The following is a 15,678-nucleotide window of genomic DNA, read 5'->3' on the forward strand; positions in this document are numbered from 1 at the left end:
GTTAACCTGGCCAGCAAGACAACTATCCACCAAAGTTAAAATGAAGTGGATGTAAGCAATTGTAGTCAAATGTACGGCCTTCAACAATGATAAAAACCGATACCGTATAGTCGGCTATTAAAGGCTTCGACATGGAAACTATGAAAAAAATTCAATTGAAAAAAACTAACGGTCTAATTCATAACAAAACAATTTATGACAGACATGAACCAAAGACAATCAATGAACTACAGGTTCCTGACTTGGGAAAGGCACACAAATAATGTGGTGGGTCAAACATGTTTTTGAGCGTTCAACCCCCCCCCCCCCCCCCCCTAACTCCAGACAGTGGTGTTACAGCACAACATTATAACAAACCATAAAAATTGGTTGAAAAGGCTTAACTCATCAGAAAGATACAAAGCAGAAAAACATCTAACAAAAACACAGACCGGACATGACTGAGTGCTTATGCATCCCTACCAACAAAAAGACACAAAGTAAAAGATCTAAGAGTACTCGCAGTTACTGACAGCTAGCTCGTAGCCAATAACAACTTATCAAAAATCCATGTATCTAAGACTAAACTATCAATCAGTACACGTCCAACATCCAATGGATTTAGTGTAAAGACGTCATCAACAGTCAGAGAAAAACATGACCTTGTCCAATGCCAAAATATAGGTATCGACAAATGGTAGTAATGTGAATGTGCATATGTGTATAGCAATTATATATAGTATGATTTTAATTTACTGATAAAAAAATCAATATTAATACCAATAAATACAATATTCAAAGATATAATTACAGTGATGAATTTGTAATTAATTTAAAGGATTGGTAAGTTTAACCGGGTCGTATCTAAATTTCCGGGCACGTAAAATTAGGATGTGCTATTCCCTTTGAAATATGTTTTCTACAGGTACAACCAAAACAATATTTTAACCTTATACGAATCGGACGAACTGACGCACAGACAGAAAAAGATTATGTAATCACGATTGTAGGCAGGGTATAAAAATATGATTTAAGAGGAATGATGGCCACGAGCAATCCTTACATAATTTTAATGGGAAAAAACTTATTTGATCTGTTGAATTTTCATATATATGACATGTCGTCGGTACAAGCCAAGACTTGCTTGATGTTCATTAAAGGATACGGAGTGTTGATTTTCTTCAATCTTTAGTTTTTAGTGCAGTGTTTTGGATTTGTGTGTCTTTTCGTCGTTTTTCCGTTTTGTATTTGTTTTGCCATGGATCTGTTAGTTTTTCTGTTACTTATGAGTTTTGAAAATCCCCTTTGTATCTTCCGTACTTTTGTTTAGAAAGTGCACGTCATTGTGAACACGTACACTAGTTATAAGTTGATATGGTTATAAATTCATGATAAACTACCTTAAACCAAAATTTTAACCTGACCAACAAACAGATAAATCACAGTAAACCCCCTTCTTAAGCATATACATGTATATAACATCATGATAAACATGAAACTACGTTTCAAGTTGATGTGACAACAATTTCATGGTTAACTACTTTAAAACAATATCTTAACCTGATACGAATCGGACAGACGGACGCACAGACCGGAAAACATTTTGTTAAATGTACCTACTATTGCAGTCGGTGTATACAAATATCTTGAATCCTATGGGAATTAATGGCGGCAAAACACTTATTTGCTCTGTTGAAGTTACATATATTAAACATGTCGTCGAACCAGGCCAATATTTGGTTAATATTCATGTTAAGAATGCGTGGTGTTAATTTAAAGTATACATGGTGCTCATTTTCTTCATAATTCCAATGGACGTGTTCTATATTGAGAGAGTTGTCAAAATCCAGAATAAGCATCTACATGCAATTATGTAATGCAGATTAATGTAGATATATTTACATGTATATAGATATAGTATGTATATCATCATGACTAGATCTGATGTAGATAGAATAGACGCCGTCATGTAAAGATAATAAGCACAAATGCCAAATTCAATAAACTATTTTTCTTTATTTTTTATACTAATAAAAAAATACCTCATCATTACCATTTAACAATGCAGGTTTATTAACGCTATAACATAAACTCTGTTTTTTCCCTTCTAATTATAGCTAAAGTATATGTCATTAGCCTTGATTTCAAAGTATATTTGTCACTAGCCTTGATTTTAAAGTATACATGTCACAGTGACATTAGCTTTGACTTTAAAGTATGTATGTCACCAGCCTTGATTTCAAAGTATATATATATATCACAAGCCTTAACGTCAAAGAAAATATATGTCACTAGCCTTAACGTCAAAGTATATATGTCACTAGCCTTTATGTCAAAGTATATATATAGCACTAGCTTTAATGTCAAAGTATATATATATCACTAGCCTTAACGTCAAAGTAAATATATGTCACTAGCCTTAACGTCAAAGTATATATGTCACTAGCCTTAATGTCCAAGTATATATGTCACTAGCCTTAATGTCAAAGTATATATGTCACTAGCCTTAAAGCCAAAGTATATATGTCACTAGCCTTAATGTCCAAGTATATATGTCACTAGCCTTAATGTCCAAGTATATATGGCACTAGCCTTAATGTCCAAGTATATATGTCACTAGCCTTAATGTCCAAGTATATATGTCACTAGCCTTAATGTCCAAGTATATATGTCACTAGCCTTAATGCCAAAGTATATATGTCACTAGCCTTAATGTCAAAGTATATATGTCACTAGCCTTAATGTCAAAGTATATATGTCACTAGCCTTAATGTCAAAGTATATATGTCACTAGCCTTAATGTCTAAGTATATATGTCACTAGCCTTAATGTCCAAGTATATATGTCACTAGCCTTAATGTCCAAGTATATATGTCACTAGCCTTAATGTCCAAGTATACATGTCACTAGCCTAAATGTCCAAGTATATATGTCACTAGCCTTAATGCCAAAGTATATATGTCACTAGCCTTAATGTCCAAGTATATATGTCAGTAGCCTTAATGTCAAAGTATATATGTCACTAGCCTTAATGTCGAAGTATATATGTCACTAGCCTTAATGTCAAAGTATGTATGTAGCTAGCCTTAATGTCAAAGTATATATGTAACTAGCCTCAATGTCAAAGTATATATGTAACTAGCCTTAATGTCCAAGTATATATGTAACTAGCCTTGATTTCAAAGTATGTATGTCACTAGCCTTGAGTTCAAAGTAGATTTCAGCTGCAGAATAATTAAAAACAAAGAACTAATTCTAAAAGCTGACAATTTTTGAAGTGCTTTCATAGAATTTTCAGAAAACATTGGAACATAGATATAATAGCCATATCCCGGAATATATTTTTAATGAAAGTATACATGATGAATATTTACATATCATTAACAATAGGTTAAAGTTAAAAACATAATAGTCTGTCCTTCTGACACATTTTGCTAAGTATTCTACATCATTATTTTTTTAAGCTGACACTTTCCAGAAGTCTAAATCAATCTCAGGCATGGAGTCACATCTCACTCTAGGGTTTCTGTAAAAAAAATCGACAGATGTCATCGGACCTTGCCTATAGTCAACATGTCTGTTATAAAATTTGTTAGGTCTATATATTTTACAAATAACCTTTACGCGGCTCTAGCAGTCTTACTTCTAGAGAATACCTTTCATTTCCTACTCAAAGATGCAGGTATGGAATCCTTCCGAATCTCTAATGCGGCATATCTATAGATTGTAAGTCATTATTTTGTTCATTTTGAGATAATGTCATAAACAATTTTGCTTTTCATTCCTGTTATTTTCTAGTAACCATTTGTTAAAAGACGAAGTATAACTTTACTCAGGCAAAGTTGACCTTAGATGGATTTGGCTATTATTTCTAGGTCCGTTGGGCTCATATAGCTCTTCAACTGTTTCGGTTCTTATACAGTGGCTTTCAAATATTCGGCTTTGAGCGTTCCTGATGAAGGTAAATCCAGAATAGCGTGTCGGGCGCATAAAACTTATAGAAGTGTTGTTTTCTTTTTTTTTATACTACTCGTTCGCGTAGTTATCTTAATTAACTAACCACACTGGTATGGAAGAAAAGTTTATACTACTTACTGTTGACTTGGTAGAAGCAAAGCTTGACTTTGGATGAACGGGAAGTCTAAGTTCTTACACAAGACCAATGAAAGCTTTGTTTTCTTTATTTGATCAACTTGAGCTATGGTGAAAATAAGAATGCAGTTACGATAATATTAAAAAAAAACACAACATTTAGTATACATGTATATGTTTATATTGGTTATTTAAAAAGAATACAAAACAAGCTTTCAACTTTGTTATTTAAGCTTGCCACAAGAGTTTATTGAAAATTATACATAACTATTGCCAGTTTACGTTTGTAATTTCTTTGCAAAGTTCCAACCCTTTGCAATTTTTGGCAAAACTAAGTTCCAACCCTTAGCAATTCTTGGCAAAACTAAGTTCCAACTCCATTGGGCAGAATATGCTTTAGATAGATTTGAATATTCATTTTTCGACTTTCCAATTATCGGGCTGTAAGCTTGCATAGTGAAGGTCAATACGAAAAAAGTCCTATCTGAGTGTTGGACTTTGTTATGATCTATCTGAAACAATTGTGATGGTTTATTTTGTTGTTTATATATGTTTACCTGACCTAATAGTAAAATTAACAACGGAATGTGCGATGTCTTGTTTAACAATATTAACTGGTTACTTCACAGAATAAAGCGAGATGATGGGTATATGTCGATGAGACAGGAACCCAACAACAGAAATAACAAAAGAAATCTAGAGGTCAATCTACAGTCGTCATAAATAGAAAGTATGTACAATACTGCAAACTCGTAAGCGCCTTATGTCTGAAAGAACTAAATATCCGAACCTTTAAAGTAAATTTTGGTTTCAAATACTTAAAAATGGTCACCTACAGAAATTGTATAATAAGGTGCCATCATGATAATATCTAATAATTTCTATATATCTTTTTTTTACACAAAAGTACATAAGATAAATATGATGTGCTAATATATATTTCTTGTCTTGTAGAAACCAGCCAATTTGTTATGATGGAATATTGGAAATATCTGCTGATTATGTTAGATTACTAAATCTAATTAAATCTTGGTAACAATAGTATACCGTGCCAATTTCTGTATATGTGTGCCATTATGATATAATGGATCTTTCTAACTTGTATATGTTGATAGCCTTTTCTCACTTTGTTGTTTAACCTTGCATCTGTTGCATTATATTTACATGCAATGCGCCATTTTACAGACACATTTTATATGGTTTCAATTAGTTAAAAAAAGTCATGTGGGGAAAACAATAAATATTACACGATGGCAAAATTATTTAAATAGTGAAATTCCATAAATGAATGAATAAAATTGAAAATATCTTGTTTTCAAATAAGAAGCAGACTTATCATTTAATTCAATAAGACATCAAACTAAGTTATTATGGAATCTATTTAAAGACCGGTGTCTTTTACCTTATAACATATAATGATTCAGATGAAGATGTTAACACTGAAAATACTAATTTTGAATGGGTGCTATTTTTCGATCTCCTAAAATATTCAAGATTTTTCGAAGTTCTAAATAATTTATTTTTCTTTAGTTGATCATCCAAACAACGTTAACTGTCGGTAATATACTTATGACTTTGCTTTATATACATGTACTTGTGTAATTCTTTTACTTAAGAATTAAATGCATGTTTGGTAGTTGTATGTGCGTGTTAAACAGTGGAATGAGACATTTTTGTTTGGAACCGACGGTAATATATCATTCTTTTAATGCGCTTATGTCCACTATTTAACAGACCCAGAAAACTGCCCAAGGAATGCAATCGACTCATATATATATACATGTACATAATATCATCAATGTCATACCAAAGTTGCTTGGCATTTCTTTCTTCATGATTATATTAATAGAATCTGTTTTTTATTCAAATTTTTATCAATTGGTATGATTACGATATGAAGAAATGAAACATATAACACATTGAGTAGTCATGCGAAACTATTTCAATGGATACACTACATAATGAAATTATTTAAATTGGAAAATTCGATCTGCATAAATTGAGTAATGAATTTTCCAACTTTAAAACGAACCATACAGATTTCATATTCATAAAACAAAATTTTTGTGTATGCACATGAATGAGAAATCAAATTGTTTTACTATGTGACATCTAAAGATTTGCTATTTTGATGTAAAACTTTCATAACGCCCTATAACACATACCTGGAGTAAATCCTGTAATGGGGGCATCTCTTTCGTACCAAAAACGGTCACCTTGTTTAAGGTTTGCAAATTGTGTTGCTATTATACAAGAAAATACAGGACCAATGGGACTTCCTGGAAGTGGCGTCTCTGTTAAACCTCCAGTAAATAAATCTATGTCATCGCAATGTCTAAAACAAAAAAGATGATGTATTAAAATCCGATCATGATTTTTATTATATCGATTTATGTATCCGAAATCTTATCACAGTAAACAAAATCCAATAAGTTGCTAATGTTAAAAGTTTTGATGCCAAATTTCGAGAAGTTCTGATTTGTAGTCCCTTGAAAAATGCGACGAAAAATTCACAAGTCGGAAGGATGGAATGACATACGAACTGAGCGACGAACATAGATTAACCAGCATATCCTCTCCTTCGGAGCGGGGATAAAATAATTATTTGAAAAATAGACAATTGCATTCTAAGGGAATCGGAAATGGTTTGCAAGATTCTTACCTTTCAGTATACCTTTGAAACATAAATTTTGTTAAATTTTATTTCTCTCTTTTTAATATTAAAACTCTTTGCGTGTTTACGTTTCAATACGACAGTTCATTGACTTAAGCAAATTATTAAGCACCATATGTACATATATGCATACCTATAAACAGTTGACAATAAATGAACAACATCAGGTTTGTGATCTACCAAGCCACCCTGGCCAGCGTAGAAGTAATTAGCAGGTGGCAACCCACATAACTTTCGCCATTCGTTGTATGGAGGAATTCCTTGTTCTCGTGCACGCTGGATATTTAACGATATCAAGTCAAAACTTCTTCCACTCTCGTCCATGAACAAGAAATCTCTTACACCAGATTCAACAAACCGATCGTCCTTCATTTGTGGAAACGTTGTTAGCCATCTAGCAAAATCATTCAAGGCTTGTCCCATGTTTTGTAAGATAAACTTTGGTTTGTCAAAAGTATCAGAAATTGGTGCGTCCATTCGTCTTGCAAACTGTTTGTCGACCATTGCCTGAACATTTGGAATCCTGGTATGCGGGAATCTCATTGCGGCACCAGAGAAACCCATCATAATATCTGTTTGAACATTCATATCATAAACATCTTCACAACCCTGAGCTTTAGAATATAGTCCATATCTATAGAAAGAGGAAAGACAACAATATATATGCGAGTGTTTATTTAAATAATGATTTTGTGTTAATGGTTTGAAATTACCAAAATTTGCTAGAAGATAATAAACAAACCAATAACTATATGCAAACTTATTTTCAGATAACTAGCTTTAAGTGACACTGAGTTATTCACAAACAACGCGTGTTCTTTACTAGTATTTGTTGGTCTGTTGCTCAACGTGCATATGTAATTCATAACATGCATATTAAAGACCAAACCAAGTTAATCATTAACCAAAAGTACACGGGCCAGGTGAATTGACCTGAAACTTTTACTGCAAATGGTTAAAAAGTTCAATAAAGAGTTGTTCAGATCAGTAGTGAACATACCGTGATAATCGATTATCAGGGGCTTTGGGTACAATTCCTCTCATTAGAAGCTTTGGATATAATTCCACAGTCAATATACCACAAAGGGTGACTGGGGGAATAGAAATATGGTCACTGTTGGTCTTCTTCCGACCGGCGGTAAAACCCTTGCCAAAGTGGGGCACGCAAAGAACCCTTGCAATAATTCTTTGAGGGGTCCGAAGGTGGCCTGTTGCATGCAAGGCGAAATTTCTGTCACTATCCAATATTCCCTCATTTTCCGGTGGCAGTCAAAATTTCCACGACCTCATCTCGGATGGCCTCTATTACAGGACCTACATATTTTATTTATTATTAATTTGTTTTCGTCCTGAACATGTATGAAATATTTGCAACTGAACGTTAACCACCCTACAATCAATCAATCCACAGTCTATGTGGACACCACAAGCTTATGTATACATCCGTTACAACCGAACAAATGCTCTCCTGTACAGAAACCATATACTAGCACGGGAGAAGCCTAAGTAATTAAATATTTCTATAAACTGCTCTATTTAGTTGTATAAAGATCTTTACTATGGGAATTAGTATATAGCTTATTCCTACGGGAATTAGTATATAACTCATTCCTATTTATTTCTCAATATTTGAAAATAATACGGGACCATGGGGACTTTCTTCTAAAGTAAAAGATTATGCCACACGATGACAGGGTATGGTCAACCATGATATATCTTGATTCTTGTATATACCTTGTCATGTATTCGTGATTCAAAATTGTTGGCAAAAGCTCATTATAAACTAAATGTTGCTGTACGGCGTTAATAATCTTCCTAGTTTCTTGGAATATGGTTTCGTCATCCCAGTGGACGTTTAGTAGTGAAAGTGTCGTGGCAAGTCTGTTGTGTTCACGTACAAATATGGTGTGCATAACTGTCAAGCCTGGTACATGGTTTACTCTAAAGTCACCTTAAATGATAATTTAAAATTAAATATACATGTATCCAGTATTCAATCTGGAAATGCCTTCCATGCGATAAAGAGAAAAACCATAGGTATAGTATAATGTTGTTTCAGTTATTTTTTCATTATATCAACTAAATTTACTCACCTTGTAACATATAACATAAGCGAGACTAAATTAGTTAACTTGTAGCATTCTTCATGTTCTTGTAAGGAATTTTAGGCCCTGTTTGCATGGATACTTTACAACATCACACAGACGTATCAGTCCTTAGAAGTCGTTTGTTCTATTGTCGCTGATCTTAATGTCGAAAATTGAGTTTTTAGGGAGGCATTAGCAGACCATGAAAATTATACTTGCGATTGTAAAATATATAATTGACATTGGCAATTATCAAAGTGCATAACCGTTACTCCTATTCGAATGCTATTGTTAAATCAAGCATATTACGTGTATCTAAAGTCATATGCGAGTGCATAGAGCATTTAGGTCAGTTTACCATGAATCTAACTCTTCAAAAAAATTTACGTTGTCCAATCAAAATCGACTCTACAGACGAGTATAGTTCCATCATTTACACAGTAACCTCACCTACTAACATTACTAGTTATTTATGAATGCGTTTATCCACAACAGTAAAATTTACTCACCCGAATCCATACAGTAGTCTCCGTTCATTTCTTTTATACAGTGGTCATTACTTGTTGCTGGCAAAAGTCCCAATACGGTAATGTTCATCAAACCTGAAAACAAAAAGATGGATTTAAATTGTCTTAGTTACATAAAAAAACTTCTACTTTCTATATATGTTGCAATTTGTCAAGTTTTCGATAACTGATTGATCACCAAAACAGAAGTAGAATTTTGTAGAAAAAACTATCATCACCACTTTTCCTCCATAAAATTTAAACAAAAATGTCCATTACAATGAATTTCAAGACTCTATCCTCGAATGGACAGTTTTGTAATAACATTTTAGTTTATTTCAGAAAATATGACAGAAATAAAGAGAAACAACTGAGAACCTTAAATACCAAATCAAATGATAATGTCTAAAAGTATATCACCCTTTCGGTGGGACTTCTTGGTTAAATATATGGTAACTTCGGCTTTTCCATCGTTTTGTAAGAACCGTTGTGAGAGAAGGCGTTTATATAGCTGTGCTGAATGTATGGATACATAAAGAGCCCCTTCTAATCGGAAAAGAGGGCGTTAAATCGTTTGTGTCGCCATAGAAGTGTTCCACGCTCCATGCACATAAAAGAAAATTTTCTCTAACGTATGAGGAGTTCGTTGATGAGTGTTTCTAGCATACCAGTGACAGTAAAAAAATTTAGGTTTGTATTCTGGTTGACCAACAATATAGATCATATCAAATCGATCTATTGTTGTTTTTATTTTTGATTTCCACCTGAATACTAGTATGCATGAAATATTTGACACTGGACATCGATTATACAGTTTACCTGTTTAGTTTACTATGAAAATCAACTAAATGACTTCTATTCCATTTTTTATTTTATTTTTAACCCAGATAGGACGCTACACATATAGACTTTACGGAAAGGACGCCACAAATCGTAAATTAAACGATAGGTTGTTGCATATTGAAAAACACAATATCAAATTATGTGGAGTTTCGAAGCATATTTCAACATTGTACTGCCTTGCTTATTTTGGAAGGACAAACAAACAATATTCTCAAACCTCCAAATCCTGAACGTAATCTGTGTTGTTCTTCTGTGTCTGTACCGTAGATCTGTGATGAATCTAAATATGCTGAAGCTTGATTCAATGGTGACCTTATTCCTGTACAAAATGCAAAGTTGTTACAAAACATGTGTTCGAAAATTGAATTTCTAGAGAGGAAAACTGGACACCATTTTCACTCTGATTCTTGTATTTCGATATATCACCGGTAAATAAGTGCCAATGTGATTAGTTCAGATTTATACGGCTTTTGTCTAGGTCTTTTTTATGTTGATATTATTCCGAGTAGTACTGATTTTTTTATGAGACATGTTGTGTGTTTTAACAATTATTTGCGCTTCAGAAAATTCTGTCCGTAGCTATAGATTAAGCTAGCGTTTTGTTCTCTCTGTGTCTTAGTTTATTTGTGGAATTTTGTTTTAATATCCTCGATTTTTCTATTCCTTGCAGTTGAAAGAATTTTACAAATCGTCTTGACTATAGAAGTAAGATTATAAGAGTTTATTAAACCGTCACAAATCGTCTTGACTATAGAAGTAAGATTATAAGAGTTTGTTAAACCGTTTAGACGCTTATCGACCACTGATGACTGTACTGAGGCAGCTCTATATGAAAAGAAGAAAATGTGGTATGATTGCCAATGAGACAACTTTCCACAAGAGCTTACGTCCTTCAACAATGAGCACAACACACATATATTGAACCTAATTTTGGGCGTCGCTGTCTTTTTTGCATTTGTTCACATAAGACAGCAGTGAAGTGTATGTTAATATCTTGCAAATATGTAAGTACAATCTTAAGTTAAAATATTTCAACATATATTACTAGTAACAGGAGTAACACAGTATATGTCACTAGTGGCGCAGGAAATGCTTACCCTTCCTGAGAACACGAGTTAAAATTCACTCTTGCTTTTTTTGTGGGGTTCGTGTTACTTAATTTTTAGTTTTTGTGTAGTATACATTATGTGGACTGTAATGTGTCTTTGCCTTTTTTACGTTTTGATCTCTTTTTATTCGACTGAGCATTTTTTTATTGCTCCCTTGGTCCCATTATGAAAATAAGACAAACCCATGTCACAGTTCTTCTTTAGTCCGGGTGTCGCTCTGACAAAATTCATACACTTGATCTTGAATCGTTCATCATTGGGTGGGATAGCAATGGGAAGACAGGCTGCCCTACAAATGAAATAAATTTAATTATTTGCTTACTTCACAATATCTTAGCAACTTTAAAAAAACATTAAATAATGCACGCATAAACACACTTTAGCGAATATGAGATATTCCATAGCCTGATATCCTAGCTCACGCGAAGAAGAGGTTTGGCCAAGATACCAGGCTAGATGTTTCAACAACTTACCTTTAGGCAGTAATGTGTGGTGGTGTATCACAACACTGAATATCAACAACTTACCTTTTGGGCAGTTATGTGTGGTGGTGTATCACAACACTGAATATCAACAACTTACCTTTGGGCAGTAATGTGTGGTGGTGTATCACAGCACTGAATATCATCAACTTACCTTTGGGCAGTAATGTGTGGTGGTGTATCACAGCACTGAATATCATCAACGGACCTTTGGGAAGTAATGTGTGTTGGTGTATCACAGCACCGAATATCAACAACTTACCTTTGGGCAGTAATGTGTGGTGGTGTATCACAACACCAAATATCAACAATTTACCTTTGGGCAGTAATTTGTGGTGGTGTATCACAGTACTGAATATCAACAACTTACCTTTGGGCAGTAATGTGTGGTGGTGTATCACAGTACTGAATATCAACAACTTACCTTTGGGCAGTAACGTGTGGTGGTGTATCACAGCACTGAATATCAACAACTTACCTTTGGGAAGTAATGTGTGGTGGTGTATCACAGTACTGAATATCAACAACTTACCTTTGGGCAGTAATGTGTGGTGGTGTATCACAGTACTGAATATCAACAACTTACCTTTGGGCAGTAATGTGTGGTGGTGTATCACAGTACTGAATATCAACAACTTACCTTTGGGCAGTAATGTGTGGTGGTGTATCACAACACTGAATATCAGCTCCTTCATATCCTGAAATAGAACAAAATAACTTAGTTAATCCAAGGAGGTTATATGAGAAGGTTCTCATATAACCTCCTTGCTCGAGGACTATCTGGATTCTTTTGGTTAAAATTAGGCTCTCCACTGTCGTAAGTATGAACTACAAATGTAGGTCAATATAACACCACCAAGTACTTTCCTTGTTACCTGTTTCTTTTACAGGGTTATGCCAATACAACAAACTTTTTGTTACTTAAGATGTTCATTCGTTATCAGCATCTTGTCTGTAAATGTCTTGTTTTTGTAAATAAAAGACCCTCTCTCCTTTTAAAGTAGTAAATAGTACTAAAACATTGAAAAGGGAAATGTTTTACAACTTTCAGTAGCAAGAGCTACAAATGTGTTATACTTACTAATACAGTTAAAAAATGTTTGTCCTCCTCTGTTCAGTTTTTTAATGTGTGTTTTACTTGTACGATATTCTTATGATCTAGACATGCAAAGAGGGACGTTTGTCCAAGCACAAAACTGGTTTAACACCATTTTATGTTGTGTCTGTACCAATTAAGGCCATCTGGACCATGTGTTGTTCATTGATGTTCTCCATTAGTTGGCACATTATTTACATATACCTGTAATCATTGGGGTAGATATGACGTCATGTTCTATAAACTGTCCGAACTGCATAACTGCTACGGCTAGGCGGTCACTGAACTGGGGACAACAGTCACTTTTGTGCATGACATTACTTATAACTCTAGGACTAGGCAGGTAGCCACCAAGAACCGAGTGTATCCTTGGAGAATCAATACCTGTAGATAGAACATTCAAAAAATTTCTTATAATTCAATTGAGTATAGCGGTAAGTTCAGGATTGTTATAAAATAAATACGGAAGATAGGATTAGCAAACGAGTCTTCGATCTTTCTATGACTTAACACCTTTGCATGAAGGAGGGTGATGATATAACAATTGTCACCTATAATTTGAATATACATCTCACTGTAGCACCATATCTCATTCTTAAAAGAGCAGTGTAGTGGGTTTTTTTTAAATCTATTTGTATTGAAATATTTTTATCGTTTACCATCTTCGTATGCGTTATCCATCATTCTTCTCTGGCGAGTTAACGCAGCTCCGAGACTTGGATCCATTAAGTTATTGCATGCACCATCTGCAGTTCTGTATCTGGTGTATATGTTACACTTTGGCTCCATGAAAGGGCATGATGCAGCAACTTGTAATCTCCATTCATTGACAATGTATGGGTTGATCTGCACTTCTGCTAACGTCCAGCCAGTCCTGTTGAACACACATATTTTGTAGAATTTCCATTGAAATTGGCAAACAAATACTTCATTTCTAAAGTTTTAAATATTCTTTGCCGTATAAGATACCCTTTCCTAAACAATTGTATTGGCACTTGCCCAATCGCCTTTTCGATTTTGTCTAAATAAATGTTTCATCCTGGGATTATTGAGTTATTACTATAGAGAATTGAATTTATATTTACTAGTAAAATGGGCTAATTGACTAAAAATGACAAATTATTGTAACAAGTTATTCCATCGACTCCGAGTTAAACATACTGTTCTCATGTTTTCTAAGTTTTGATTAATTACCTTTCGACTAGTTTTTTTGTTGTCCTGACTGTAACCCAGGCTTTATCTGACAATATCCTTACTTTCTTTGCATCTTTAGTATACAAGAAACGACCAAGATGCCAAGAGTAAGATCTACTTCCTGCTGGTGCATCGACACCTATAGATGAACAGTACCAAAGAGAAATATTATTCAGTTATAAAAGTTAGAGCCAATTTCCTAATCATCGGCTTGCAGAGTATGCAAACGTTCATACAAACAAAGCAAGTAAGCCAACCAAAGTCTTACTCCACAAGCATTATGAAATTAGCTCTATTGAAACTATGTATAAGCAAGAATATTTAATATGTTCGTCTGCTGGTTATTTGTGTCATTGAGTTACTGTCTTATTTTATTCATATAAAGTGACTAATCAAATTATGTGTTCTTCTTTAGAGTTCACTGACTGAAGAATGAACGATGTACAATTCATTACAAGACTTTGCATACGATTTGGACCCGACTTTTTCTAGTACTTTTATCACCAAGAATTCCACATTGAATGATTTAAACACGAAAACAAAATCCCAGTGACCCTGTACTAGTTATATAAATATTAAACGAAAATTAATATGGCAACAACCTCTTTTAATTTTTTTTTGAGAAACAAGAATTTTAGAAATTATTTTGAGAACTATATTTGCATTATATGAGTTCGCAATTATTTAAAGATTTGAAGATGAAGAAAGTAGAGATAAATGCATGATTTTGTCAATTTCGGTTAATTTTCAACATGCTCTACATTTTTTAATTTTAGAAAAATTTTTGCCATCGAAAAAATTGCTAAAATTTGACCTTGATGAGGACATCTGTGGAATAATACTATAGTTGTGGATGCCATGATGAAGGCTTAATTCAAAATACTACAGTTTTAAATGAAGGTGCAATCTTTTATAACAGCAAATATAGAAAGAAGTCTATACATGTTTAAGCTATATGGTATGAATAAATGCTGTGTCCACACTTGTTTTAGTTCAATATTTACCCTGATCTACCATCATTTTATCAATAGCCTTCATATGCGCAAGTTCTTGATTAGCCTCCGCTAGTGCCTGTTTTAAGTATGCTCCGATGACTGCTTGCGATATTTGACGTTTCTCTCGTGATGCGGTTACATGTCCCAAATAGAAGTAACAGTATAAAACAATACATAACATAAGCTTTACACCGGGCCCCATGATGGCGCTAAAACGAAATTTGACGATTTAAGTATTCTGAGTGTAAAATAAAAGTAAATATAAACGTTATTTAGAATTAGAATAAAAATGATACGTAATGGCTATACATGAAACACAATTTAAAGAAGGTTGTAACTTCCCATCGAATTCTTTCTGAACATATGTGATTTCACGAAAATTATAAAGGTTCTTGTTCTGTGTATAATTTTGCTCTGGAGATATAAAGACTAGCGCTGAAATTTTAAGACATGCTCCACATATGTATTTAATGTTCAGCGCTGGAGATGCACCGTCTAGCACTGAAAATGTGGAAAAAATAAGAAAAGATCAAAAGAGAAGTAAACAATCATACGTCATGTAGATAACACGAGGGCAAGCAGGAAAAATACGAAATGACAAACAATATAGTCCACAAATAT

The 15,678-nt window shown here is 33.7% G+C and overlaps 1 protein-coding gene across 1 annotated transcript; it reads right to left on the bottom strand.

Moving 5' to 3' along the window:
* Nucleotides 1-3,316: 3,316 nt before the first annotated feature.
* On the bottom strand, nucleotides 3,317-15,241 carry LOC127733680 (peroxidase-like protein). Its single transcript, XM_052242993.1, has 13 exons — nucleotides 15,067-15,241; nucleotides 14,063-14,201; nucleotides 13,528-13,742; nucleotides 13,073-13,252; nucleotides 12,413-12,470; nucleotides 11,473-11,579; nucleotides 10,399-10,500; nucleotides 9,342-9,434; nucleotides 8,480-8,696; nucleotides 6,879-7,379; nucleotides 6,237-6,406; nucleotides 4,075-4,177; nucleotides 3,317-3,505 (listed from the first exon to the last, which is right to left on the bottom strand). Exons 1-13 carry the CDS (start codon nucleotides 15,236-15,238, stop codon nucleotides 3,439-3,441), a joined length of 2,124 nt encoding a protein of 707 aa, XP_052098953.1. The 5' UTR covers nucleotides 15,239-15,241; the 3' UTR covers nucleotides 3,317-3,438.
* Between the last annotated feature and the right edge of the window lie 437 nt (nucleotides 15,242-15,678).

The sequence above is a fragment of the Mytilus californianus genome, unplaced genomic scaffold, assembly GCF_021869535.1.
Source record: "Mytilus californianus isolate M0D057914Y unplaced genomic scaffold, xbMytCali1.0.p SCAF_3, whole genome shotgun sequence".
Classification (NCBI taxonomy): domain Eukaryota; kingdom Metazoa; phylum Mollusca; class Bivalvia; order Mytilida; family Mytilidae; genus Mytilus; species Mytilus californianus.

Coding starts and splice junctions, on each gene's coding strand:
- LOC127733680 (XM_052242993.1), bottom strand. CDS start 15,238: ATGTTATGTATTGTTTTATACTGTTACTTCTATTTGGGACATGTAACC. Junction 8,697..9,341: donor AGACTACTGTATGGATTCGG/GTGAGTAAATTT, acceptor TTATCATTTAAG/GTGACTTTAGAGTAAACCAT. Junction 6,407..6,878: donor TTATTGTCAACTGTTTATAG/GTATGCATATAT, acceptor TTTTTGTTTTAG/ACATTGCGATGACATAGATT.